The sequence below is a fragment of the Doryrhamphus excisus genome, chromosome 2 (assembly GCF_030265055.1).
Source record: "Doryrhamphus excisus isolate RoL2022-K1 chromosome 2, RoL_Dexc_1.0, whole genome shotgun sequence".
Taxonomy (NCBI): Eukaryota; Metazoa; Chordata; class Actinopteri; order Syngnathiformes; family Syngnathidae; genus Doryrhamphus; species Doryrhamphus excisus.
In genome coordinates this window covers 6,328,127-6,353,863 of record NC_080467.1, presented here as the reverse complement: position 1 = coordinate 6,353,863, position 25,737 = coordinate 6,328,127, and the positions used below count along the sequence as shown (strand labels likewise).

General features: G+C 46.3%; 3 protein-coding genes across 13 annotated transcripts; 1 reads left to right on the top strand and 2 right to left on the bottom strand.

Moving 5' to 3' along the window:
- Positions 1-20: 20 nt before the first annotated feature.
- On the bottom strand, positions 21-14,685 carry LOC131110062 (high-affinity choline transporter 1-like). Of its 3 annotated transcripts, none has more exons than XM_058062760.1 (9): positions 14,546-14,685; positions 2,802-3,002; positions 2,618-2,734; positions 2,340-2,495; positions 2,096-2,244; positions 1,882-2,025; positions 1,595-1,748; positions 1,316-1,533; positions 21-1,248 (listed from the first exon to the last, which is right to left on the bottom strand). In XM_058062760.1, the coding sequence occupies exons 2-9, from the start codon at positions 2,983-2,985 to the stop codon at positions 685-687; spliced, it is 1,686 nt and encodes a 561-aa protein (XP_057918743.1). In that variant the 5' UTR covers positions 2,986-3,002; positions 14,546-14,685; the 3' UTR covers positions 21-684. The 3 variants fall into 3 exon arrangements, with proteins under 3 accessions (XP_057918743.1, XP_057918749.1, XP_057918736.1); XM_058062766.1 differs by lacking the exon at positions 14,546-14,685 and having other exon boundaries at positions 21-853; positions 931-1,248; positions 2,802-3,039; XM_058062753.1 differs by lacking the exon at positions 14,546-14,685 and having other exon boundaries at positions 2,802-3,039.
- On the top strand, positions 3,307-23,687 carry kif20ba (kinesin family member 20Ba). 9 transcript variants are annotated; one of them, XM_058062731.1, is made up of 30 exons: positions 3,315-3,465; positions 4,175-4,313; positions 4,419-4,508; positions 4,579-4,701; positions 4,769-4,907; positions 6,340-6,524; positions 6,604-6,658; positions 6,733-6,918; positions 6,992-7,103; positions 7,182-7,253; positions 7,325-7,471; positions 7,545-7,707; positions 7,780-8,028; positions 8,107-8,243; positions 8,323-8,443; positions 9,376-10,463; positions 10,540-10,678; positions 10,744-10,866; positions 10,932-10,992; positions 11,059-11,184; positions 11,250-11,380; positions 14,767-14,922; positions 14,997-15,164; positions 17,223-17,336; positions 18,632-18,721; positions 19,491-19,700; positions 21,221-21,292; positions 22,677-22,791; positions 23,052-23,224; positions 23,309-23,687. In XM_058062731.1, exons 2-30 carry the CDS (start codon positions 4,203-4,205, stop codon positions 23,387-23,389), a joined length of 4,737 nt encoding a protein of 1,578 aa, XP_057918714.1. In that variant the 5' UTR covers positions 3,315-3,465; positions 4,175-4,202; the 3' UTR covers positions 23,390-23,687. The 9 variants fall into 9 exon arrangements, with proteins under 9 accessions (XP_057918662.1, XP_057918694.1, XP_057918684.1 ...); XM_058062739.1 differs by having other exon boundaries at positions 8,104-8,243; positions 21,224-21,292; XM_058062721.1 differs by having other exon boundaries at positions 8,104-8,243.
- On the bottom strand, positions 23,026-25,536 carry LOC131110082 (5-hydroxytryptamine receptor 7-like). Its single transcript, XM_058062767.1, has 2 exons — positions 24,979-25,536; positions 23,026-24,773 (listed from the first exon to the last, which is right to left on the bottom strand). The coding sequence occupies exons 1-2, from the start codon at positions 25,461-25,463 to the stop codon at positions 23,942-23,944; spliced, it is 1,317 nt and encodes a 438-aa protein (XP_057918750.1). The 5' UTR covers positions 25,464-25,536; the 3' UTR covers positions 23,026-23,941.
- Between the last annotated feature and the right edge of the window lie 201 nt (positions 25,537-25,737).

The window sequence follows — 25,737 nt, the reverse complement described above, 5'->3', positions numbered from 1 at the left end:
ACACTTTTTATTTGGATTTTTTAAAGAAAAATAAACAGTGCTGTGAACGCAAAGACAACCCCCTTGGCACTTAATTGTACGTGGATAACGTAGTTGTTCATTTTAATAAAGTTATCGTCAATCAACCACCATCATTATCTCGATGTTTGGCAAAAGCGAAAATTATTTCAACACAAAAACATAACAATCCGTGAAATGTGAAACCAGGAATAGTTTGCAACTGTGGAATGGGCAGATTATGCATTTCCCAGCATGCTTTGCTGTAGTTAAAATGATGACTTTTGACTGCCTTTTTAAGGCATTACTTGTACAGACAGGGTGTTTTAGTCATGTACGGTGACACTTTTTGTCTGAATCTGGCACCCTTATTTAGCATGGTCATGAATTTCGTGCTATATGCAATATTGTTTCCACTTATTGAATCCAAATTCGAGAGGAAAAGTTTATGGAATCGTGTACTTACTCCGATCAGTCTTAGCACTATTTTCTAACAGTTTGGTCGGCTGGATACAGAATGCCGTCCTGAGGGACCATTGTAACCTTCTACCTTCCTTCTCGTTGACGCAATTGCATTTTATTATTGAGATCGTGTTATCTTCTACTAGTCAAGTGAATCAATTTGATGAGAGTTCAGTGTGAGTAATACCAAAGTCACTAGTTATCATCAATAAAGTTGATGTTGAATCAAAGTTTGTCCTTGAGGTCTATGGTGGCGCCCCCTGGTGGATGCTCGCTGCTCATCATGTGCTCAGAAGCATCGGCGCTGCCGTTTGCACACCCGTGCCGCTGCTGTGTGGGGTCGGCCGTCTGAGCGGTCACGTGGAAGACGTCCCAGCGGACAGGAAGTAGTCCTCTGTTGAAAAGCTGAGATGTCAAGAAAGAGAAGAACAAGATGGCGGCAAGGGAGCACAGCATGGCGAAGGTCTTGACCGGGAAATGCTGCACATGAGTCCCGTCCTCCAGAGTGCTTCCCGGGAAGATGATGACAGGCGTCAGGCCCATCAGCGGATCACCGCACAACAGTCGAATCAGGAAGCCCAGCACACCGCCTATGATGGCACCATAACCGTTGGTGATGTGGACGAAGACAACACAGACGAGCTGAGGGAAGATGACGTTGTAGGCCACTTCGGCGCCCACGAACCAGAACAGGATCACGCTGGTTTTCAGCTTGGTAAGTGCCGCCCCGGTCACACCCACCACGACTACGGTGAGGCGAATGACAACCTCGATCTCTCGTTCGGATGCCTGAAAGCAGAAGAGCGGGAAAGTCACACCCCACCCTCACCTGTCTGATGCCCCAGCCCCGCCTTACCTGTGGTCTCAGGATGTTCTTGTAGATGTTGGATGAGAACACGGACGCCGCGGAAAGCAGGGCGGAGTCTGCAGATGACATCACAGCAGCGGCCACGCATGCGATCCCCAGGATGGAGATGTAAGGGGGGGTGAGGTGTTGCAGCACCATGGGCAGGACCAGCGCCGCCTCCCCCCGCTCCCATGGTGATGGAGAACCGTACGATGTCGCGTTCCAGTCTGGCGGGAAAAACACTCATGATGCTTTAATGCGCTTTGTCCAGGTGATAGGAAGGCTTACCTGTGGATGCCGCCACCGCCCCCAGCAGGATGGGAGGTATGCCGAAGATGAGGATGACAAAGGCGGCGATAAAGCACAGACGCTTGGCGGTCGCAGGAGACGCCGCTGACAGCGTCCTCTGGTGGAAGGACTGATACCCCAGACTGCCCAGCGCCTGTCAGACAGACGACAAGCCCCGCCCCCCATCTTCATGTCATTTCACATCACCACAGCACTTCTTCATGGTAGGGAGGGGCCTTCACCAACACCAGCCATGTGTGTGTGTGTGTGTGAGTGTGTCCACTTGCCAAAAAGAAAAAATTATCCAGAAGGATCCAGAAGTTGTTGGTATTCCAGCTGCCAATCCAGGGAGCGTGCAGCGTGTTGTTCATTAGTGTGGAGCCGATGTTGACCACATGTTGACTCGTCATAGCGAAGGGAACACAAGCCCACTGCACACACACACACACTCTTTGAAGCTCACATACACACACACAGTTTGTAGCAGACAGGTGTACAGACCAGGCTGATGAAGATGAGGAGCAGCTGGACGACGTCAGTGTAGGCCACAGAGTAGAGCCCCCCCAGCAGTGTGTATGTGATGGCCACCCCCGCTGAGATCCAAACGCAAATATTGAAAGAAAGGTCCAGAACCACACTCATGGTCACACCTGTGTCACAAACATACAAATTATTGCTACATTACAACCAAATCTGACTATTCTTTATGCATGTGTGTGTGTGTGTGTGTGTGTGTGTGCATCACCCAGGCCAATGAGGGTGGAGGGAACCCAGAAGACATCGAGGAAAAGTGACGTCACACACAAAGCGCTCATCAGAACTTTGCCATACTTGTCCAGGAAAGGATCCATGATGGTGACGTAGTTTCTTGCACGAAGCGGCATACCGAACATGACACCACCTGTTTGAGAGCAATACAGTTTGATTTGTGTCAACTTTCCCCACCCCTTCCATGAGGACCAATCAGCTTGTGTGTTCTTAAGTAAACAATTGATTGACAGTGTTTATGTTAAATGTGGTCACCAATCATAAAAGAAGCGCTGTATCCCAGCGTCACCATGGTGGCCCAGGCCACGCCCATGGAGGGGGTGTACACCATCTCTGCCAGGCCAACGATGAAGCCGCCTCCCACCCACGTGGCTGCAGGAGGGAAGAAGACACCAGGTCACCAGGAGATGCTACCAGGTTCTGCTGGAAAGAGCCTCACCCGTCATGGTGAAGATTCCCACCAACAAGCCGATGCTTCGGTTGGCCAGCAACGACATCTCCAGGGAGGTGGTTGCCCGTTTGGTCTTTTCCCTCCGGGCCTTGAAGAAAGCCCAGATTCCGATACCAAACACCATCAGGTAGAAAAAGAACATGGCAATGGTTCCTGGAATGTTAACGGCCATCTTGGACAAGAAGGTGACTGCATGGAAACAAAATAACATTACATTCACAAGGCAGGAAAGCTCAATGGTTGGACCCCGATACAGACACAAAACGTCAGTTCCATAATATATCAACAAAAAGCCTTCAATTGGCTGGCAGCCGGTCCAGGGTGTACCCCGCTTCTCGCCAGAAGACAGCTGGGATAGGCACCAGCACCCCCCGAGACCCCCGTGAGGACAAAGCGGTAGAAAATTAATGAATGAATGAAATAAACAATATGAATCGATTCGTATTTTGTCCACCAGGGGCCCCCAGAGTCAACCGAAACAAGCCAAGGTGAGGAGGAAGAAGAACGTGTCCTGTGATTGGTTGCTTTCAAACTCAGAGCGCCGCTTGACAAGCAGATGTTTTGTTTTGTGTGACTTCGGTTTGCTCTCTTGTGACATTTAATCGTTCTTTTATTTATCAGTGCTCACTAATGTGCCAGGTCGAGCTACCAGGTGAGTGTCTTCTTGTGGAATGTCTTTCCTTGGAATAGAATTGGAATATTTGTCTTTACGTGGATGAAGTGACGCAGAAAGCTCGTGTGTAACTTTAAGCTAGCTGGCTAATTAGCTTCTTCGCGCTACTTTTTAAGTTCTTAGATCGTATGTGGATAGACTATAGGCGTAACATAAGCAACGAATGATCTAAATTTAATTGTATTTTCCTGTTAAGCTATACCAGAGTTTGTTAGCTAGCTCAGCTTTTAGCTCAAAGTGTAACAATGTTACAGAACCCATATTTAGTCCCTGCTAACGTCATTAAAAATATCATATCTGGTGTAGCTGTCCTACACGGTGGGTTAGTGGTTAGCATATTGGCCACACAGGAGATCGGGAAACCTGGAATCGAATCTCCGCTTGCCTTCTCTTTGTGGAGTTTAAATACAACTTAAAGCATATTAAAGATATGTGGTAGATTATGGTACTTGAATATCCATTTGAAGACGAAATTTAATTCAAATTTAATTGTTTGAAACGTTTTTCTAGCATGTAGCGTTTGCATTGCGGTTCGTGTTGGGTGAAAACGAATACACGGCTGTACTGCAGTTTGAGGAAGATACGTGAAAAACATGTTCCGTCACTTTCTTCCCTGGACTATTTGATTATCAAAACGGTGAAAAACCCCCAAATGAGCCTCATTGTTTTGGGCCCTTGTGTGTGTCAGCTCCGTTAAGGTGTTGTCTTGTGGCAGCATGATGGAGTCTTGTCAGAAGCATGAAGAAGACGTGCTTGACCAGGTGCTGATGGAGGACACGTCGACCACCTCAGAAGACATCCTGAGCCACTCCCACCACCTGGGTCAGGTACAGAGTCACCCTAGAAACAAATATGATGTCCCAGGAGATGGACACACATGCTCTGAACCGTGATTCTTTTTTTTTCTACTTCCAACTCTGGTGGTGGTGCAGCCAAGCACATCGGAGGAGAGAGAACATCTTAAGGTCTACCTTCGTATCCGACCCTTCACAGCAACTGAGACCCAGAATGGAGAGTCGCAGGTGGAACCAAAAGTTGCGCTGCTATGCTAAAATGTGTAAAGCATGCATGTTAGCATGTTTGTCTGTGCAGGACTGCGTGTCCATGGATCCTCCTGACACCGTCCTGCTGAGGCCTCCCAGTGCAGCTCTCTCAGGCCGTCTCAGCGCCGACAAATCACTCCCATACACCGCTCAGCGCTTCCAGTTCTCTCAAGTGGGTTTCTCTAATTTATGGTGTTTTTACTTTGTGTACTATACTATGCAAAGTTTATTCCTTCAAGGTGTACGGTGAAGACACCACGCAGAGGGAGTTATTCCAAGGAACTGTCAAGGATTTGGTCAAACATGTTCTCCAAGGAAGGAATTCTCTGGTTTTCACCTATGGAGTCACCAACGCTGGAAAAACGTTCACATTTTTGGGTCAGTAGTGGTATATAATTCTGATGCAGGCCTTGTCCACACGTAGTAGGGTGTTTGTAAAACTGCATATTTTAAAATATTTATATGCTCAGGGCCAATTTATTAAAAAAAGGAGCAAGGGGCAGCTCCTAGGCTGCACGTTGCACACCCTAGCTGTACAACTTTTGAGGGTACGGCACAAATGTACACATGCACAGGTGCAGCTTAGCCATGTGTAATGTGATTGTTCCTTAAAAGTTATATTGAACAAACCTTTGCATGCGTGGGTTAGGCACCGGTCTGCTATGTTACATGCTAGCCGCCGGTCTATTTTTCAGGGTGGAAAAAAGGGTAATTTGAGGCTCAGGAAGGATAGCACCTTTTAATGAAGCAACAATACAGTATTTACCCCTAAAGGGGAACTATGATGCTCTTTCCACTTTTCTGACCTCTGAATGTAGTTAGAATGTTGTATTCTGATGTTAAACGATCCCAAAGTTTGCGCATTTGGATGTGAGCCCTGAAGAAATTTGGGATGGCTCAAAACACACACTTTAAAAAGGTGTGGTAAAACTGCCCCTTTGTGATGTCACAGAGGGGGTGTGGAAGAGTCAGAAGAGCAAGCAGTAAGTAACAGTTTAGCAGTGTCCTAACTGTCTTTATTTAGTGTAAGTCATGAGGCAAAAGCACTTCCCTGTGTACAGGGAGGGTGGTTGCTAGTAGCTGTTTTGATCTATCGATCGATCGATCTATCTATCGACACTTGGGACTTTGCAGTCTCTTACTTCCGTATCGGATTCGGAATCCAACACATATGGCTGTATTTTAAAAACCGACATTTAAAAAACATATATCGTGGTTTATTATCAACTCCTATAAAGTTGGGTTCACAACTGGCGGCACAAACTCCAAGTCCTTTTTAAGTACTCGCGATTGTGACCAACCATAATGGAGTAGGCGTGCCTGGAGGCGGGCCATAGGTGAAATACATTAAAACAGACGGAACCACGAAATCCAGCTGAATAGGTGCAGATTCTGGAAGAACTAGAACGCTTAATTTGCCTGGTTATTGTGTGTAGCTGCTCGATAGGAGTACGCAACTCAATACAAAGGCCCAAAAAATTTGCATAATCCATTGGATTTGGATTATACAATCCAAAGAAATCCAGCTGAATAGGTGCTGATTCTGGAAGAACTAGAATGCTTAATTTGCCTGGTTATTGTGTGTAGCTGCTCGATAGGAGTATGCAACAAAATTTGCATAATAGGTCCCCTTCTGTTGTCATCTGACACTGTTTCGAGAATACAGTATGAACATTCAAACAATAAATCATAATAAAATTAAGTCCACCTTTTTGGGGGCGATGATGACGGTCGCTTGCAAAGAGCAATAATGAGGGAAATGTTCTCCTCCTTCACATTACCTGCTTCCTAACCTCGTAACTCCAATCAGGTCCGGATGCTGATGCCGGCATCTTGCCAAGGTCTCTGAATGCAATCTTCAGCAGCATGGAAGAGAAGGTCTTCGCCGGGATGAGCGTCAAACCTCAACGCTGCACAGAGTTCACCAAGCTGAGCAAGGAGCAGCAGGCGGAGGAGGCGGTCTTCAAGAACAACCTCATGCAGCAGTTTAAAGACGTAACGTATACCACAGCTCGTTGTGGTCTTCTCATGAAGCTTTTGTCTCACTCGCTGCTTGAAATGTTTGCCGTCTTAGAGCGAGAAACTCAACAGCAGCCTGTGGCCTCCCAGCAGTAAGATGCTTCTTGAAGGCAAGTCTCAGTGTTGTGTTGTCCACACAAGAAGAACACAAATTTGTTCGTGTTGACCGTCCTCACTGTCCCAGACTCCTACGCAGAAGACAGACTCAGCCTCGCCGTGGAAGCCGACACCAAGTTCTCTGTGTGGGTGTCCTTCTGTGAGATCTACAACGAGAGCATCCACGACCTCCTGGAGGCCATGCCCAGCGGAGCGCCCAGGAGAACAGCCTTGCGTTTGTCTCAGGACGTGAAGGGCAACGCCTTCGTTAAAGGTTTGTGCCTAGCCACACATCACGTCAGCCTCTTGTCAGTGTGTGGAGGTAACCAGCGACCTCCATGCTGCAGATCTGCGTTGGGTCCAAGTGGACAGTGCGGAGGAAGCCTACAAAGTCATGAAGCTGGGCAAGAAGAACCAGAGCTTCTCTTCCACCAGGCTCAACCAGCTGTCCAGCAGGAGGTGACCCCGGCGCCCCTGCAGCTTCCACACTGACCATGAGAGTAGTCATCAGTTTTAATGTCACCTTCCTCTTTGCAGCCACAGCATCTTCTCCATTCGCGTTCTGAGGATTAAGGACGCCAGATCGCCCCGCGTCCTCGGAGTCAGCGAGTAGGTGACCATGTGGCGTGTACTGAGCGATATTGAGAACATGTGCATGAAGGTGTGTTGTCCCTCCGCAGGCTGTGTCTGTGCGACCTCGCCGGCTCCGAGCGATGTGCCAAGACTCAGAACCAAGGAGAACGTCTGAAGGAAGCCGGCAACATCAACACGTCGCTGCTGATCCTGGGCAAGTGCATCAACGCGCTGCGACACAACCAGCAGTCCAAGTGAGCCCCCGCCTCATTTAACGCTGTTCATCCTCATCCTGGAATGTACATGGACCTGGGTGGTGTTCCTCAGGCTGCTCCAGCACGTCCCCTTCAGGGAGAGCAAGCTGACCCACTACCTGCAGGCCTTCTTCTGTGGTCGAGGAAAAGCGTGCATGATCGTCAACATCAACCAGTGCGCCTCCATGTACGACGAGACACTCGGTGTCCTCAAGTTCTCCGCTGTGGCACGCAAGGTGTGGCCTCTTCCCTTCCTCTCATCCTCCCCACACAGGAGCATGTGACATCAGCCTTTGACCTCTGCTCAGGTTGTACTTCTACCAAGCAAGCCTCATCCTATCACGCCCCTGAGGACCGACACTGAGATGACCTTTATCGGTGGGGGTGGCAGGAAGACTGTCCAAAGTTCTCTGATTAGCTGGGAGAGCAGCCTGGAGGATGTGCAGGAAGTTATCCAGGAAGATGATGACGATAAGGTCTCAGTGGAGGACACCTTGTATCTCAGTGATGACAACTTTGGAGACATTGAGGATGAAACGCATAAAACGACCTATGAGGTTTGTCATATATTTTTTTTTGTCATATATTTGCATCTAAACACACATTCAATATCTCCTCAATGTTCCCTGCAGCAGCAGGCGGCACTGTTGAAGGAGCTTGAAATGGCGCTGAAGAAGGAGCGAGCAGACAGCATACTCATGGAAGCACAGGTCCGAGAGGAGGTCGGCGCAGAGTTCGCCAAGCTCTTCTCCGAAATGCAGAAGGACTTTGCGTGAGATGTTTGCTTCCTACATGCATTGGAACCTTCTACTATAGCTGCTTTTTCAATGACCTTGTGTGGTTTGATGCAGTGAGCGGCTGGTGAGAGAGAAAGAGCTGCTGGAGGAGCGGGCGGAGAAGCGGCTGGAGATTTTCAAGAAGCTTATTGAAAAGATGTCCACCTGTGGAGAGGGTCCCAATGCACAGAGCGCGGTAAGACCCAGTCTATTGCCTTGAAGATGCCACGTCATGCTGAGAGATCAGTTGTAGTTAGGAATGCTTCCTTGTATGGGCGTGTGCTGTAGGCCGGATCCGCTCTTGGAACCCCCCCCGCCCCCCTCGCAGCTCTGCTCCGCTGTTTTTAGTGTTGTTAGCTGTGGTTGTCCGGAAATCTTTTCATGAGGCAAGCTCAGGCAGATGTGGTTTTATTTGGTGATTCCCAGCAAGAGAAAAATATTTTCTTCTGTCAACGGCAGTTCACACGTGACTGTTGTTGTGGACATGAACGTGAAATATCTATTGCCGAAGCAAGTAGCAGCGTGCTCTCGCCAAGAAAGGTGCATTAATGTCGGACACGCTGTAAATGCGGACCTACGTTACCACTCTTTGAGTTCATACACAGTAAGTCAGGTCTCCAGCCAGTAGATCATGAGCTGCCAGAAGCTCCTAAACACTTTTCTATTAGCGCTCCAAATGCTTTATTCATTTATTATCAACTCCTATACCCACAAAATTAGAAAGGGGGGTTCGGCAGGAGTCCGGAAGTAGGGTACTTAGGAGCGCTCGGGAGTGTGACCGATCTCAGCGGAGTGCGCATGCTTGGAGGCGGGCCGTGGGTGCTGGAAGAGATGCAGACTTTCTAGATCTAGAGAGATCTAGAAAGTTTTCTGTGCAGGTTATTGTGGTCATCTGCTCTATGGGAGTCCACAACTCAATACAAAGGGTTGAAAAATGAGCATAATCGTCCCCTTTAACTCAAAATCATATCCAAAAACAACATAAAATACATCCTGTCTCTCTTATGGGGAAAACACTGAAATGAAAAAGGCACATAACAATTAATAAAATGGATGACAAAATTGTCAGTTTTAACACTGATGTCCTTGTGGTTTTATTAAAACTGGCTTTGTTCCATTTGCATGTAGGAGATGCTAGCTGCTCTTCACAAGGAGACTGCAGGCAACGACGATGTCATTGTTGCGCTGGAGAAGAAGATCCTGGAGACCCTGCAGGAGGAGAGGCGTTCTAAGGAGGAGGCCACCACCGCTGCAGACCAGCTGAAGCTCAGTGAGGAAAAGGAGCGAAAAGGCCAAGAGGAAGTAGAGCGACAAGCCAGAGAAGAAATGCTCGCCGCTCTGCAGGAGGAAAGGAGCAGCAAGGTTACCATGGAGACGTTGAGAGCAGAACAAGCATCCACTCAGGGACAGCTAAACAACACGAAAGAGGTCCAGCGGAGCTCTGATCAGACCACCGTCAATGAGCAACTCAGACAGGAAGTGCGCGCGCTCCAAAAAAGTCTCTCAGATGAAAGGGAGAAAAGTAAAAGTCAGATGTCAGAGCTCACACGCATTAACGAAGATGTGGCCCGCAAGAAGCTCTTGTTGGAGCAGCTGCAGGAGAAACTGAGCCTCCAGGAAACAGCTGCCCACCACCAAGCTGAAGAGCAAAGAACGATGCTCCAGGAGCAAAGCGAGGCGACGACAAAGCAGGTCGCAGAGCTCAGTCAGAAGCTGCGACAAAGAGAAGAAACCTGTGAGAAGCAGCTGAAGGAACTGCATGAACAAAAAGCATCATGTGACCACTTCAGACAGCAGCTCAGCGAACAGCAGCACACAGCAGAACAGCTGAAGACCGAGCTTGAAGAAGCCAGCTCCAGCAGATGTGCGGCTGAAGAAGAAGTGAGCAGGCTCAACGCTGACCTTGCGTCCTTAAGAGGAAAGGTCACCAACATGGAGGAGGAGGCACCACCTGCTGACGCAGATGTGGAGGTCCAGATGGACGCAGAGGCGGCTGCTGAGCTGGAGAAGAAGCTCCGCGACAAAGAGGCACACATAGCCACTCTACAGAAGAAGCTACAGGAGGCACAGGAGCAGCGGGAGGACGACGACAGCCAAGCCCTCCAGGAGGCACGGCGTGTGGAGGTGGAGCGTCGCAGGGAGTTGTTGGCGGTGGCCCATGAGGCCATCGCCCTCAAAGATGCCGAGCTGGAGAAGAGAGCTCAGGAGATCAGCAGGTAAGCACCACTTCCTTCTTTGGGGAGCTTGCGTAACGTCGTCATGCAGCTCTTTGGTTTCTCGTTTCCTTCCCAGACTGAAGGAAACTTCCAAGCAGGACTCGGACAAAGTAAGAAGTCTGAGCCTGGATCTTGAGAGGAAAGAAGAGGACACTTGTGACCTCAAAGAGAAGCTAGCTGACTACAAGAAGCAGATTCAGCAGGTCCACAAAGAGGTACCGTCCTCAATCTCCTAAAAATGACTTGCTGATCACCACAACGTGACGGTGATGTCCTGCAGATCTCCACCATGAAAGACGAAGAGAAGCTCTTAAGACAGAAGCTGTCCGATGTGGAGAAAGCGAAGAAGCAGCTCCAGTTAGAGCTGACCAACCGGGACAGAACCATCCAGCAACTCAAACTGGTTCGTTTGTTTCTGCCGGGCACATTCTTCCTCATGGTCTGACACGCCGTCTTCTTGTCCTGTAGGAGCAGCCAGCAGAGACCAAGAGTGATGAGACACTGCAAAAGTACCACAAAGCCCGACAAGGTAAGTCAAGGTCGTAACCCGCTGAGGCCGAACAGCCCTCAAGGTCAATAACTGTGCTGTGAGCAGAGCTGGAGGCAAAGCAGAGCGTGATAGACGACATGCGCTTAGCTCTCCTGGAGCAGGAGGAGACTCAGCAGCAGATGGAGCAGGTCCTGGAGGAGAAAGCCAACCTCATCCAGGAGCTCACTGGAGGTAAAATAAAAAGAATGAAAGAGCCAGAAAGTGAGGACTGGAAAGCATCAATGTTGCCGTTTCAGAACTCGAAAGAATGAAGGAGCGTTTGAGGCAGCAAAACGATGAAAAGGATGCAACCCATCCCGCTGACGGCTCGTCACGTGACCTTGAACTAGCCAATCAGGAAGCTGCTCGGGCTGTGGAAAACCTCAAGGTAACAAAGTGGATTGATATGTGTGCTGGTACAAACTGTGATGGTATTTCCTGTCATTTCCGGTGTTTAAAGGGGAACTGCACCTTTTTTGTAAATTTTGCCCATCATTCACAATCCTTCTGTCAAACACGAACACATATTTCTTTCCTTTTCTGTGCATTCTAGCATGAGAAAACGAGTTGATATGAGCCAGCTAGCAAAAGACGTCATGGGAAATACCTATTGCCTCACAGCCTAACTCTAGCTATGCTGCTGCTGTTGACAGAAAGCATAAGTATGTGTATCAATGCGCCAAGAAAAGAAGTAAATAATCCAAATAGTGCAAGATACTGCAACTATTCCATATTATCACCCGTGTAAGTGCATGATCACAGCGTGGATATCAAACCATTCAACCTCAGTAGAGGTTTATTTAGAGGGCTTCATAATGGAAATAATGTTGGCTAGTTTTCTTGTCTTATAATGCACAGAAAAGGGAAAGAACTATGTGTTCGTGTTTCACATAAGGATTGTAAATGAGTATATACAGTAAACCTCGGATATATCGGACTCGGATATATCGGAAATTCGCTCACAATGGACAGATAAAAAAGAACCGATTTTTCTGTAATGCATTTCCAATAAAAATTCATTGCATATATCGGATTTTTTATAACGGATTTCGCCTATTTCGGACAAAGTCTCCAGTCCCGTTCCAATGCATTTCCATTAAATTTCCCTCGCATATATCGGATGGCCGCATCGTTATGCTAATCTTGTTGATGTCACTGGCTATTGTCTTTCTCCTGGCTCCAGATTTAGGACAAATATAAAAGTGAGTGACGTCAATAATACTAGCACAGCAGTGAATGAGATCTTAACCTCACTATTGGAAATAACGTAGGCCTGACGGGCGTAACAGGGCCTAACTTAATTAACAATTTGTTATGCTCAGAGTCCAATAAAGTTAAATTCTCATTACCTTACGTCTCTTTTCATTGCCCAGTCCAGGTACATTGGAAACATAGTCAAGGAAGTGCCTTTTTATAACGGATAAAATCCGATTTACGCATGTACCGGATATAAATCCGATATATGCGTAAAACGGACATTTTCTGGTATACGCATATAACGGATTTCGCTTATATCGGACAAAACCAGTGGGAACAATTGAATCCGATATATCCGAGGTTTACTGTAATACAATTCCCAAAATAGTGCAGTTCCCCTTTAAGCTGCACACACTAAATGTAGAGGAAAAAACAGATTTGCTCATATACGTATAAGCTTGTGGCAAGCACAAGTCCAGAGGACCGAGTAGCTCTTTATTGTGCAGGAGGCAATCATGAGCTATAAGAAAACTCCTAATCTTTGAAAGCCATTGGAAATGACTGGTGTTTACTCACTGCCTTGCGAGAGGCACTGTATTTAAAAGATTAGTAGTCGTTCTGAAGTAAAGGATATGTCACAAGAACATGGCCTTAATTTAAGCGCAAGGTTCAAGCCGCAGAGATTCACAGTGTAATACAAAAAGTTAATTTGTTTGCTTCTCTGGTAATTCATGACGGTGGCCACCGTGACCGACATGACTAACCTGAATTACTTGAGACACAAAGCCTGAACACGAACGATCAACATGAGCGGGGGCTACTAGAGGGAGGGGAATCACAGAACGGCACCAATGGACAAGTGTGAGCACTCCCTAACAGGAGGCTTACATTTCGTGTTGGTTAATCTTTAATGTCTTGTGAAAAGCTTAAAGTCAACTTGTCAAGACCACACACAGACATATTCGGGCTGTCAAAAATAACGCATTATTAAATAATGACAATTATTTCATGACATTTAACGTCATTAATGCGTGCAGTGATGGAAAGCCCCACCTCTCAGTTATGATGACAGACAGACAGACACAGCGTAGCTTCCCCACAGTCGGAACCTGACGTTCTTTTACAACTTTTTTCTGACCTCTACACATGAACAGCAGTGCATTCCAACACTACATACTGTATGCACTGTATCTCTGACATTCAAACATGTCTCTCAATGCTTGTTTGCAATTGGCCTTCAAATTTTGCTCAAGAGTATACTGTCCATGCATGCATGTGTTCCATGTCCTTGACAAGCCTTTTAGTTTGTCAGCATGTCAATGAATGTGGGACCCAGGTTGACTTTTAACATCACCTTACTCAGCATTTTATATCTGACGACTGGAGATGTGCGATACTATAGGCCACCGATAATTATCAGCCTAGAAGCCTGATTATGGGCATATATCGTATTCTCTTCATGAGAACCGATGTGGAGGACATAGCATGAACATTGCATTTGCGGAGATTGTTGCAAAATGCAGTTTACACTATGTTGCTTAAAAGGTTAGTAAGCCCTAAGTCAGTGCGAGAAGGCTTTCATTTCAATGCAGACCTACCAACATGTACAAATTTATAGTACTCTTGAATATGCTATGCTCTCCATTTTGTGGCAAGTACACTCAAAGATACATGAATAAATATTAGACATGACAAGATATAATCGTGAAGCACCACCTTACTTTACCAAGGAGCGCAACGTGACTGTGAACTCACCAGCTTGATTGAAATCGTGGGCAGGTTAATATTCCACCTAGAATCCTTACTCGCTGTGTCTTCAAGTGTAAAACATCACACAGAAATGTAATATGGAGATAACAACAGACAAGGGCTCCTCCCGCATCGAGTGACGTTCCTCCCGGCTAAACTCTGTGGACATACAGCGGGATAGCATGGATGCTTCTGACCCGGCCATTGCACGTCCACATGTAAATCAGGGGAGGCGTGAGAGGTTTTCATTGTAATGCAGACCTACCCAGATGCAGAAGTTGATAGTACTCAATTTGACTCCTGACGCTGGGATGCTCTCCGTTTAATTGCATTTTCCTGCTTCGGTTTCAAGATACGTGAATAAATATTATTACATTCTCCAGTATTTCAAATCAGGGAGGTGCCGAAAAATGTAGGGCATGGCGGAAAATAATTGAGAAACACTGCTCAATAAAAATCGGAAATTGTGAGTTTGACGATATCGGATATCCCTACTTAGGACATAATATTTGTACTGAGTACTTTTAAAAGCAGCTTTATACCCTCTTCAGTCTAAGTGTTGCTAAGTTTTTTGTTTTTTTTAATCATCCCTGGTTCAGAAGCTTACCTTTTGATGGAAAGAAGACTGTAATGACGCGTGCCAATTTTCCTTGTCGTTATTAAAACAGTATGCTCAACAGGGTTCCAAGTGTGATGACAAGAAGAAAGATTGTGTTCAGCTGGTGGTGTAACTTGTAGATACATCCTACCCCAACAAAGAAAAGCCTTTTTAGACCAGAAAGTTTATTTATTCTGGTCATAGTTTAACTTTTTGGCTTTTCTTGCCAGCTGTGGGAGGAGAAACAACTAGTGGAACGCCACAAGTGGAAGGAGGAGAAGCTGGCCCTCATTGGCCAAATCAAAGAGGCGGAGGACAAGAGGAACCAAGAAATGAAGAAGTTTGTAGAGGACAGACAACAATACCTGGGCCAGCAGGCCCGCTTGGTGAGCCGATAAATAAAGACTCTTTAGCATCGGCATGGTCCTCCTTCTCGTCCTCATATGCTTTTATTCTTCAGGAGGCCCAGCTGGCTGACCAGGAGCACACCATGGACACCTGGCGGAAGGAGAGAGACGCTCTGGTTGCTGCTCTGCAGCTTCAGCTTCAGAAGCTGCTGGACAGCCAAGCTGACAAAGACAAATTGATCCAGCAGCTTTGCCAAAATCGCACAGAGACACCAGCAGAGGTCAGTATGACTTTGGATATCGCTTATGTAAACAGTGATAGCTAGTTTGCAGTTGTGAGCCGTTTGTAATGGTAAAGGCGTGTTTCTTCTTTTAGGTGAGGGGAAATAGAAAATCCTGTCGTATGGAAGCCCGTTTCCGCCACATATCCCAATGGTCATAATTGTACTATTATAGTAATTCTTAATTAAGAGATCAAGTCAGAATTCATTATATAATTATGAAATTAAAAGACAAGATAATAAGATTTATAGTCGTTAGATGATAATATTAATAATACATTTTATTTGTATAGCGCTTTTCAAAATACTCAAAGACACTTTACAGAAAAATGGAGTTGAATAATGGTAATGGTAATGGTTTAATTTCATTTGAACATGCATCAGATTACAATTGAATGCATCACATAATCAGTTCACAGTTCCACATGTCCAAAAGGAGTAGGAAGAAGCAAAGCTTATTAAATCCTACCCCTCCATCTGGTACTTTTACAATCAGTAACTGTTACATTTGTTCACTTCCTGCTTTCCATAATACAGTTTAAGGTTTTTTTTTTTTTTAAATGTACCTCGTACCGAAGTAGTAGGTGATATGAGCATCCAATGACATAATGGGTACCATAGTAAGTGTCAATATAGTGACATATATAGCACATCATGACTGGTTCAAGACTCTTCATCCTTGTATTTAGCAAACATCAACTGCTAAAAGCAAGTAAAGAGTAAAATATACGTTAAAATACAACATGCGGGGCAGGGCACAACAGTAAGGTATAAAAAATTTGACATTAAAAACAGATTTAAAGAGGTGGGTTTTTAGTTGTTTTTTAAAGGAGGGAAGGTCAGGGCAAGCACGGAGTGAATTAGGGCAAACAGTTCCAGAGGGTGGGGGCAGCGATGGAGAAGAATACACAATAGATACACACTGTGTGTGCCATGTGGCGGAGGATTACGGTCTTTTTCCCTGTCAGGACAGTTCCCCGCCACCAGAAGCCAATTCCCCGTCAAGCATTCGGCCACAAATATACTTTATATAAATGGAAGAGTATCATCAGCATACGCACCAGGACGATGTGGTGGGCTGGCCACGACAGACTACCCTTCTACCTTCAGATTGTTACCAATAAATACACGTGCTGTACCATTTGACACAAGTCTATTTCACAATATGGCTTAAGCTTTGGAGCTTTTTATACAAGACTGCCGAATTAACATTTTATATTTTGATATTTCCCACGTTAAAGTCTGTATCGCCCAGCCCTATAAACAAGTAAAAATGGCAATAACGAAGACAGCTATAAGCGTTATAGTAAATGGATGTATGGAAAAGGGAAAGACCGACAAAACTAAGGTCGGGAGGAGTAAGCACTTTATCAGCTGAGTTTTAAGTTGAGATTTGCAAATGTCGACACCAGTAAACAGATGTATAGAGAGGGAGAGTGTTCCAGTATCTGAGGGGTGATTAAAAACCACTACAAAAGGAAGCTCGTTACGTTCCGGCTCCCTTCAAAGAGCCATAACTTTACTCAAAAGCTTTCACAAAAACACCTTCACTCAGGGCGGAGATGCCAGCAGAGGTCAGTGTGGCTCAAAGCTTGGAAGAGAACATCTCATCCAGCTGGCTGCTCTCCATTGTTGGGCCACATGTTCAGTCTTCACACTTCTTTTGATGTGGAATTCATTCACCAGCTGCTGTCACATTGTCAGAAGAGATATGTGGACATCGTTGAATCCTGTCCAAACACTGCACTCACTGTTTTTCATCGTCATGTGAGATAAATGTAATAATTATAAAGATAATGTGGATTAACATCCACATGCTGCAAATATTCCTACATCTTCTGATTCTAACATGCGTTTTACAATTTGGAACATTTTGTTCCCAGCGGTCCTGTAGGATGTTTCAAAATGTCTCCTGCACACTTTCAATTAGCATTGCCAGCGATTACCTGTTCCAAATGAACAACTTCCCCTTCCTGTCTGTGATGATGTTGATGCGGTGCCCTTGACATGACCTCATGGTAATGCACTTAACTCTTCCACTTAAACGTCCTGTCTCAGGTTGCCGACAGCCTGGCGGCTCCTCTGATGGAAAGAGAAGGTCACAGCTCGCAGCTTAAAGATCCGCTGGAGACCGGCGTGGCACACAAAGATCAGCAGCAGTCCACCTCTCAGGTCATCACTAATCACTTTCTACTTTCCACATATGGCTCATAAAAAAATATCAGCCACCTAAAATGCCAGCGCCAGAGCTTGTGAAAAGTACCAAAGGTTTGCCAGAGACCGCCATGGCATCACACCAGCTGCTCCGAGCATGAGCCCGAATAAAGTACACCTTGCTGGGCCACACCAGATGGCTCCTCCCACTCCATACTCTGTTCTGCTGACTTCCAAAGCGGCATATCAGCTGCTCAGAGCATGTGTCCAAACATAGTGCACTTTTCTGGGCCACAGCAGGTGGCTGGATCCTCTGGTTCTCCTGATGGTGGTGGTTATGTCATGATGCTTGATTAGAACAAATCAGCAGGTACACTTGGTCTAATCCTATTTTCTTCCAGTCCTTCTTGTGCACAAACTACAGTTGAATCTTAATAAAATCAGTTATCATAATCATATTGGTCTTGAGAAGCATAAAGCTATCTCTAGTTGCAATGTTTTGCAGCGTTTGTGTTGTTTTCAATTGCAATTTTAGTTGATTATTTTAACAGGAACAATGCACAGTGCCTACAGGTACTTGACAGGAAAATGATTGGTCTGTTTTTCTTCAGGCACTTGCTAGGGCAGCTAAGATGTTTGTGTGAGAGCACCCAGTAGGCAACCATCCTGGAAAACATTTGGGAAGATGCCCTCTGCTTTTACCCTCCTGTCAAAATAACACATTTTGCTGACCATTACTGTCAATAAACATTAATTTAATGATAATATATGTGGCATAATAATTCCAGTGCACAGAATCAAAACAGATAGACTTGAACATTGCAATTGAATGCAGAGCTTTAAAATAAAATAAACACTTGCAGAAACGTGATGTAAAACAATAATGGCCTAAAGTATGGACACTAACAAATTAATCAGTAGAAAAACAATTTCACTTTTGTTATTGTCAAATAACCCAGACATCATCATCATCTCATTTGCATCTCCAATTCTGGGAGGAATACACTGTTCACGTTTAATAAGTTGCCATATTTTTTCAGAATTCCGAATGCTTTTTAATATACAGGTAACTGTAGTTTGTACACACCTGGAGGTAAGAAGGGCTCAAACCTTGTCATCATCCAATATACCATATCACTGCTATCAGGAGAAATAGAGTGGGAGGAGCCACCGGGTGTGGCCTAGTAAGGTGCACTGTATTTGGTCACATGCTCCGAGCAGCCAGTGTGATGCCACGGAAGTCTCTGGCCAATCTTTTGCACTTTTCAAAAACCACGGCTGATAATAATTTATTGACATGTGTCCTTCCACAGGTGAAAGACGGCGAGAAAGTCCAGGGGGGTGCGACCCCCAACAGGAAGTCACCAGCAGGGAGTGAGACCAGGGCATCGGTCAGCAGTCAGGTGACCTGTGATTTGGCTTCTTATGTTTACACAGCTATGCTGGTCATCTGTCATGTACTGTCGATCAGTGATTCTTAACCATAGGCCCGCGGCCCAAACTTGGGCCTCAAGCGCCACCTATAGGGCCACAAAAAAACAGTGGGCCGCGTTGTAGGTTATCAACTGAAGACACCAAAGATAGGCTAGCCGTTATGCTACTGGGTGTTATTCATGAAATACTCAGTTACAGTGCACCTTCCGACCAGGTGGTGGCGCTAATGTGTCAGTTGGTTGTTTAATAAGCTCACAGAAGATCAAAAGAAGACATTCAACTACAACTAGCAATGGGGAAGGTTTTAAAAAGAATAAATGAAAATACGGCTTTCTAAATGGAGGAAGCGAGTGTGTGGAGTGGTGTGATGCTAACGCTTTGAAAGGCAAATCTAAATATTGGTCTTTTTTATTAATAAACCTGACTCAAGCCTTCACATTTTTAAATTGCTTGATTTATTCCATGAATTATTAACAAAAGTTAAGATAGGTTTAATAACAATCTTTGTGATAATCACATTTTAAAATGTCATTTTATCATTCATTAAACTTTATTCAGGGTTTAGCTTGTTAAACTGTGAATGGATTTGATTTATTAGTGAAAACAAATTGAGATAAATTCAATCTATATAGTGTGAATATTTAATGGGGCCCGGGCTACTCTGCACTGAAAAAATCGGGCCCCAAAGTCAAAAAGGTTAAAAACCCCTGCTATAGATAATGACCTTTAACTTCACAGGCCTCCTCCAGCTGCCCCGCTGTGCTGGACTCCTCCCAGATTTCCACGGAGAACGGCAAGGCCAGCCGCTTCCCCCAGCCGGAGCTGGAGATTTCCTTCAGCCCTCTGCAGCCCAACCGCATGGCGCTGCGACGCCAGGGCCAGGACAGCACCGTCACCGTCAAGATCACACGCTCGGCTCGCAAAAGGAAGAGCAGCGAGATGGAGAAGGTAAGACCCATTTTCTTTGTTTGTTTCTTTTCCTTGAGTTTGGGGGTGGGCAGAGCACTTATCTGCTTACAGCCACGTCCATATAAGGTCTGTGATGTCACAAAGGGGCAGTTTTACCACATCTTTTGAAGCTGAGCGTTTTGAGCCATCCCAAACTTCTTCAAGGGCTCACTTCCAAATGGGCAAACCTGCTGATCTGAAACATTGGCATGGTTTAACACCAGAATGCAACATTCTAACTACATTTATAGGTCAGACAAGTGGAAATCCATCACTGGTCCCCTTTCACATTTTGATCAGGAGTGCATTTTCTGAGAGATCTGGATCTACTGCTTGTGCATCGCAGTAGTGCATTTATGGTCCGCTATCTCCATTTAGCACAGGTCACAGACCACCCCATCATTATATTTAAAGTAGTCCCATGCTTTTGACATCCTATTGCGAGATCTTTTCCCCTGATGCCACGGCTGCCATTTTTTAATTCTGAATGACGACGTATCAGTGTGCAGTTTTTGCGTTGACGTCATCGATGACGTTGACGCGTTGTCCCATTGTATATCAATATCAGGTATATCTTGATTGTATCTGTTTATTTGTGTTATATTCTACAAGCTCATTTCCATTTGATGTCATTCTTGTATTCAGTATTTTGTATGTCCGTCATGCACTCTGTGTATGGAGTGAGTGACTTAGTACATGAATGTATATATTTATGATTTATGTAGAAGGTCTGACCAAACTCAACTTGCACCACAGCCTAGGAGCGGAACTCGAATATATTTTAAAAAAAAAGTATATTAAAAAAATATGCACAAATGGGAGAAAAACTGCCATACGTCTGTGTAAGCAAAACAAATCTTTAACTTCTACTTTTTTTTCTTCAAGTCTTCCATTTTTAGGAGGAGAAAGCGTCCAACAATCATTGAGGTATTTTGAATATGAAATATGTAATTAGAATTCACTCCATTAGCATCCTAACAAATCTGTAGTACTCATGATTCATCATCATCCTCCATCATGACACCTTCATCCTGATTCATGGCCTTACACTCACCAACAAAGTCGTTATGGTGGAGCATGGTGCATGTGGACCGCGTAATACGCGCTCGTCTACTTAATGCACAAGGGCTCCAGATGGTACGGTCCACACCGCCACATCGCGTGTGAGTCACTGACGCCTCAACACTTTTTTTTTTTTTCTTTTTTGTGTCTCCAAGCTGTCCTCCAATGTTCTCCGCTCTCATTGGCTGTCGCCTCCACTTTCTTGTTACTGGAGCGAAGTGGCTGCTACACAATGCTATGTGACTGACGTCACACAAGAACCAACACTCAGAGTCTGTCCGCTGCTGTGAAGTGAACTTTTGAAGATTTTTCTTCTTGGTCTACTTCACAGGCTCAGGTCATGTGATGCCCGTCTGAGCGGGCGCGGCGGCGGAAGCTGCAGACGTGTTTGTCACAGCCGCTGCACAGATGTTTGCATGTCAACATTCTAACTGTGTGCGTGTGTGTGTGTGTGTTAGCAGGATGAAGTGGAGGCGGAGAATCAAAGAAACACCAAAATGACGCCAACACAGAGCATGCACCAACAAGAGGTGATGAGCAGATGGACACACACACAGTACACTTAAGAGTTGGTGTGAAAATATTCATATTTACGTTGATATAATCGAGATGGGCAGATATTCACTTCAATATATATATATATTTTTCCAAATCGGTTTCTGCTTCTCAAGACCAACATGGTCCCGATACCTGCTAACTCTTAAATTTTAAATGTAACTGTACTTTGTGGAAGTAAGAAGGACTGGAACACATCGGTATTTGACCAAGTGTACCTGTGGATGTGTCCAGCAACTTGCACCGTCTTCGGGCACACGGTCTGAGCAGCTGGTGTGACGCCATCGAGGTCTCTGGCAAACCTTTGCCACCCTTCAAACCAGTTGATATCCCCCCTCGTCACAGAGCATTTGGTTCAACTCGCAAACAGAATGCCTTCCTCGAAAAGGAAATATGTTTTTGGCTTGGGCCATAAGTGGATATTTTTAAAATAATTATATTTCTTTTAAGCGCGATATCAAAAACAAGCATATGGTTCATATCTATAGAAACTGGATTTGAGGCAGGGGTGTCATGTTTCAAAATGGCGCCGCCCGAGTGCAAGCTAATTCAAGCAGTTCCATGTTTTTTGTGGTGTTTTTGTTTACTAGTGCTTCATTCATTACTTTATTGTCTTTTTGCCAAAGTAACCCCTTAAGTAAGTGCGCAGCTGTACATGTTCATCTCGTTACGTTTGTAGCTTGCCGCTTGCTCCATTGTTTACACACGGGAGTAGCTGTTAGCATTGAGCACCCCCATTGCAAGGAGAGGCTGCATAGCGGGAGTGAACAGTGAAAAAGACTGTATAAAGGTTTCTGTATAAAGACGGTATAAAACATGTCGTCATGGGAACACAAAATGGAAGCGCTAGCGGCATTAACCCGGCTACAGTAGACTACCTTGAGTGCAGCATGATTGAACATTAGATTTAACTTTTTCTATATTTATTCAAAAAAAGAATATATTATTTTATTTCAGTGGCTGTTTAGATGATTTACATTTTTAATAATATTTTGCACTCTTTGTACTTTTGCACATATTTGGTTTTTGTGTACACTCACTTTGTGTAAAAAATATGGGGATATATATCATATATGGATACTCAGCGTAAATATATTGGGATATGTGTTTTGGTCCATATCGCCCAGTGAGCTCAGGTTAAGTTATTACAGACCATTAACATCACAGGCAGGAGGGAAAGGAGCGCTTGATTTGCTCACCTGAACAGTATGGCTAATCTCGCCTCATTGGGGCGTTTTTTTGTTGCTTTTTTATTTATTCATATATATATATATATATATATATATATATATTTTTTTTTTTTAACTATTTGCGTCAAATGTTGCCGCAAACATGATGGGAATGTCATGTGATCAACAGTCACCCCGTCCAGGTGCTCATCCCTCTCAGAGCAGCATTCGCTCCCGCAAGGAAGGAACGCTGCAGAAGATTGGCGACTTCCTGCAAAGTTCGCCCACGCTGCTCGGCACTAAAGGTTAGTGTGTGTGTGTGTGTGTGTGTGTTGTTCCATAATCAAGCTAGCAGCAGCAGGCCACACAAAAGGTAACAGCGTTGATAAAGTGTCTGGCCGAGGACGTCCCCTGATGATGGCCCCGCTGTCCTTCACTTTCCTTTCACTCCTCTTGGCCTTCCTCCAACACTGACCCCTCCTCTTCCTTGATGTTCTACCAATGAATAGAAAGCAATGAAGCACACCTTCCTACTAGACTTTTATTTTGTTGATCTTTAAATTAGCCAAGAAGATGATGAGTCTGGTGAGCGGCAGGACCGACGTGGACTTCACCTCCTCCCCCTCGACCGCCATCACCTCCACTTCCTCCATCAGCCTGAAGAACAAGAGAAGCAAGAAGAACAGAAAGCTTCTCCGGCCAGAGATCTCGTCACCCATGGACATACCCGTACACCCGGTGGGTTCGAGTGTGGTGTCATCGTCGCCATGGCGGCACACATACATGCTGTGCTGTGACTGAGACTTGTTCTTGCCGTTGTAGATTGTCAGTAGCGGGACGGAGGAGAAGGAAGGAGACCGTGCCACCATGCGGAGGCGCCTTCGCTCCACGAAGGCCAAATAATGGCCTCCTGACGTCAGGTGCACGCGTGTTGCGTTTCATTCAAGTATTTCGAATAAGTTGTTCTTTGACCTTTGGGTAGCCTAGCGTAGCACCTACGTGTTCGGCTAAGCTAATCGATGGGTTATACTGTTTTATCCATAGCTGACTAGCACTGACTTTATTTCAATGTTTAAAACGTGCAATTTTTACACAGTTGTGTTGCAGTTTGATGTCAAGAAGGAAAACTTGTGCACTTTAAATTTCCTGTTTGTCGTCCGCCATTCCAACGTTATTTGATGATTAAAATGTTTGGATGACACTCGCTTTACTTCCTGATTGACACCATTGCACGGCTTCCCGCATCACGTGACATCAACATGTGATGCAGTGGCCCGCCTCTACAGGACTCATCATCATCAAACAGGAAGTTGATGCCGTCATGTACAGCTGTGTCATTGACTGCTGTCAGTTGATGATGTCATCAGCCCGCCCTCACATGGAGGCTACATGTCTGGATGTAAAACAAAAAGCTTGTTGTCATGTGACTTGTTCATCAGGTGTTCATGTTAGTCATCATGGCGGCGGTGGTCGGACGGCGGGGCGGGGCTCGTACACCAGCTTGAGAGCCTCGTGCACGCCGACGGCAGACAGCTTGCGGTTGATGTTGCGGTAGCGGCAGCGCAGCAGGTTCCTGTAGGTGGCGCGCAGGTCTCGGTTGAAGAAGGCGTAGATGAAGGGGTTGATGAGCGAGTTGGTGTATCCCAACCACAGGAGCGTCCTCTCCAGCCACAGCGGCATGCAGCTGCACGCCACGCCACACGCGAAAGGCCTGGCGGTGGACAACAGGAAGAACGGCAGCCAACACACGATGAAGGCGCCCACCACGATGCCCAGTGTGGCCGCCGCCTTCTGCTCCCGTTTGAAGATGGACTGGTTCTTCCTGCCGCGGCGCCGCCACCGCTGCTCGCTGCTCTTGAGGAAGCGGGAAACGCGCTGGCCGCACTCGTCCTCCACCTCCTGCTGCAGTTTCAACGCCACTGACACGCAGTCCACTTCCTCTTCTTCAGTCTCCCTTGCGCTTCCCGTTTCCGTGGACTCCTCCTCCCGGGGGAAGGCGGCAATAGTGTGTTTGGCGGCGCTCAGCTTGGCCGCACGGTAGATGCGCGAGTACGTGAAGAGCATGACGGACACAGGAATGTAGAAGGCCATGGCGGTGGAGTAGACGGTGTAGCCTACGTCTTGACTGATGAGGCACACGCGCCCGTCGTTGACGTTCTGGGCCCAGCCGAAGAGGGGTGGAAGGGTGATCGAGGCTGACAGCAGCCACACCCACGCCACCGTCTTGGCCATGCAGCGGCCATTTTGGCGAACCGGATACGTCAGTGGCTTGGTGATTCCCAAATACCTGTAGAGAAAAAAAAAACAGAACGTTGCCATGCTGTCATGAACCCCTCCTACTTGGCACCTTCTTCTGGATCTGCACCAAAACTCCACTCCACATCAAAGATCTCTAACCAGTCAGGTGATTCAATGTTTACTAAGAAACTCCACTTGCCCCACTCTGCCCCTCACACAGGTTAAAGAGGTTTTTTTTCTGTTCTTGTACTCACCTGTCGATGCTGATGGCGCACAGGGTCAAGATGGAGGCGGTGCAGCACATGACGTCCATGGCGATGAAGATGTTACAGAACCAGCGTCCGAACCTCCAGCGTCCGCCGCTCAGGTCTGTGACGCTGACGAAGGGCATGACTGCCACGGCGACGGAGAGGTCCGCGGCGGCCAGGGAGACGATCAAGTAGTTGGACGGCTGCCGGAGCTTCTTGACGGCGCACACCGAGATCACCACCAGCAGGTTTCCACCGACGGTGCACAGCGTGAGCAGCGTCAGAGCCGAGCCGATCAGAACCTTCTCTGCATGGCCGTGGCTCAGCATGGACTCCCCGCAGCCGGTCCCGTTGGACTCCACCGCATCACCCGAGGCGACAAGATCCAACAGGCGCGACGTGAGCTGCCCCACCGGGACCGTGGGGTCCGGGGCTACTTTACCGAACCGCTCGTCGATCATGGTCCCGTTCCCGGCTCCGATCACGACCATCCTGTGGCTCCCCCAGTGCGGTTTAATGCGCGCACGTGGGAGTGGAGCGTGTGCGCGGGAGACGCACACTTGCCTGCTCACCGTCAACTTCTTGTGCTCGTCGGTGCGCGCGCATTTTCGTATCGAGCAACGGACCCGTGACGTCATCAAGCACATTGCTGCACGTGCAAACTAAAGTTCATCGGGTTCTTCACCAGCACATGCGCACAGGCTAACATAATTTTAAAGCGATGCTGATAATGTAAACCCTCTTACGCCCTGTGGGTAAAACGTT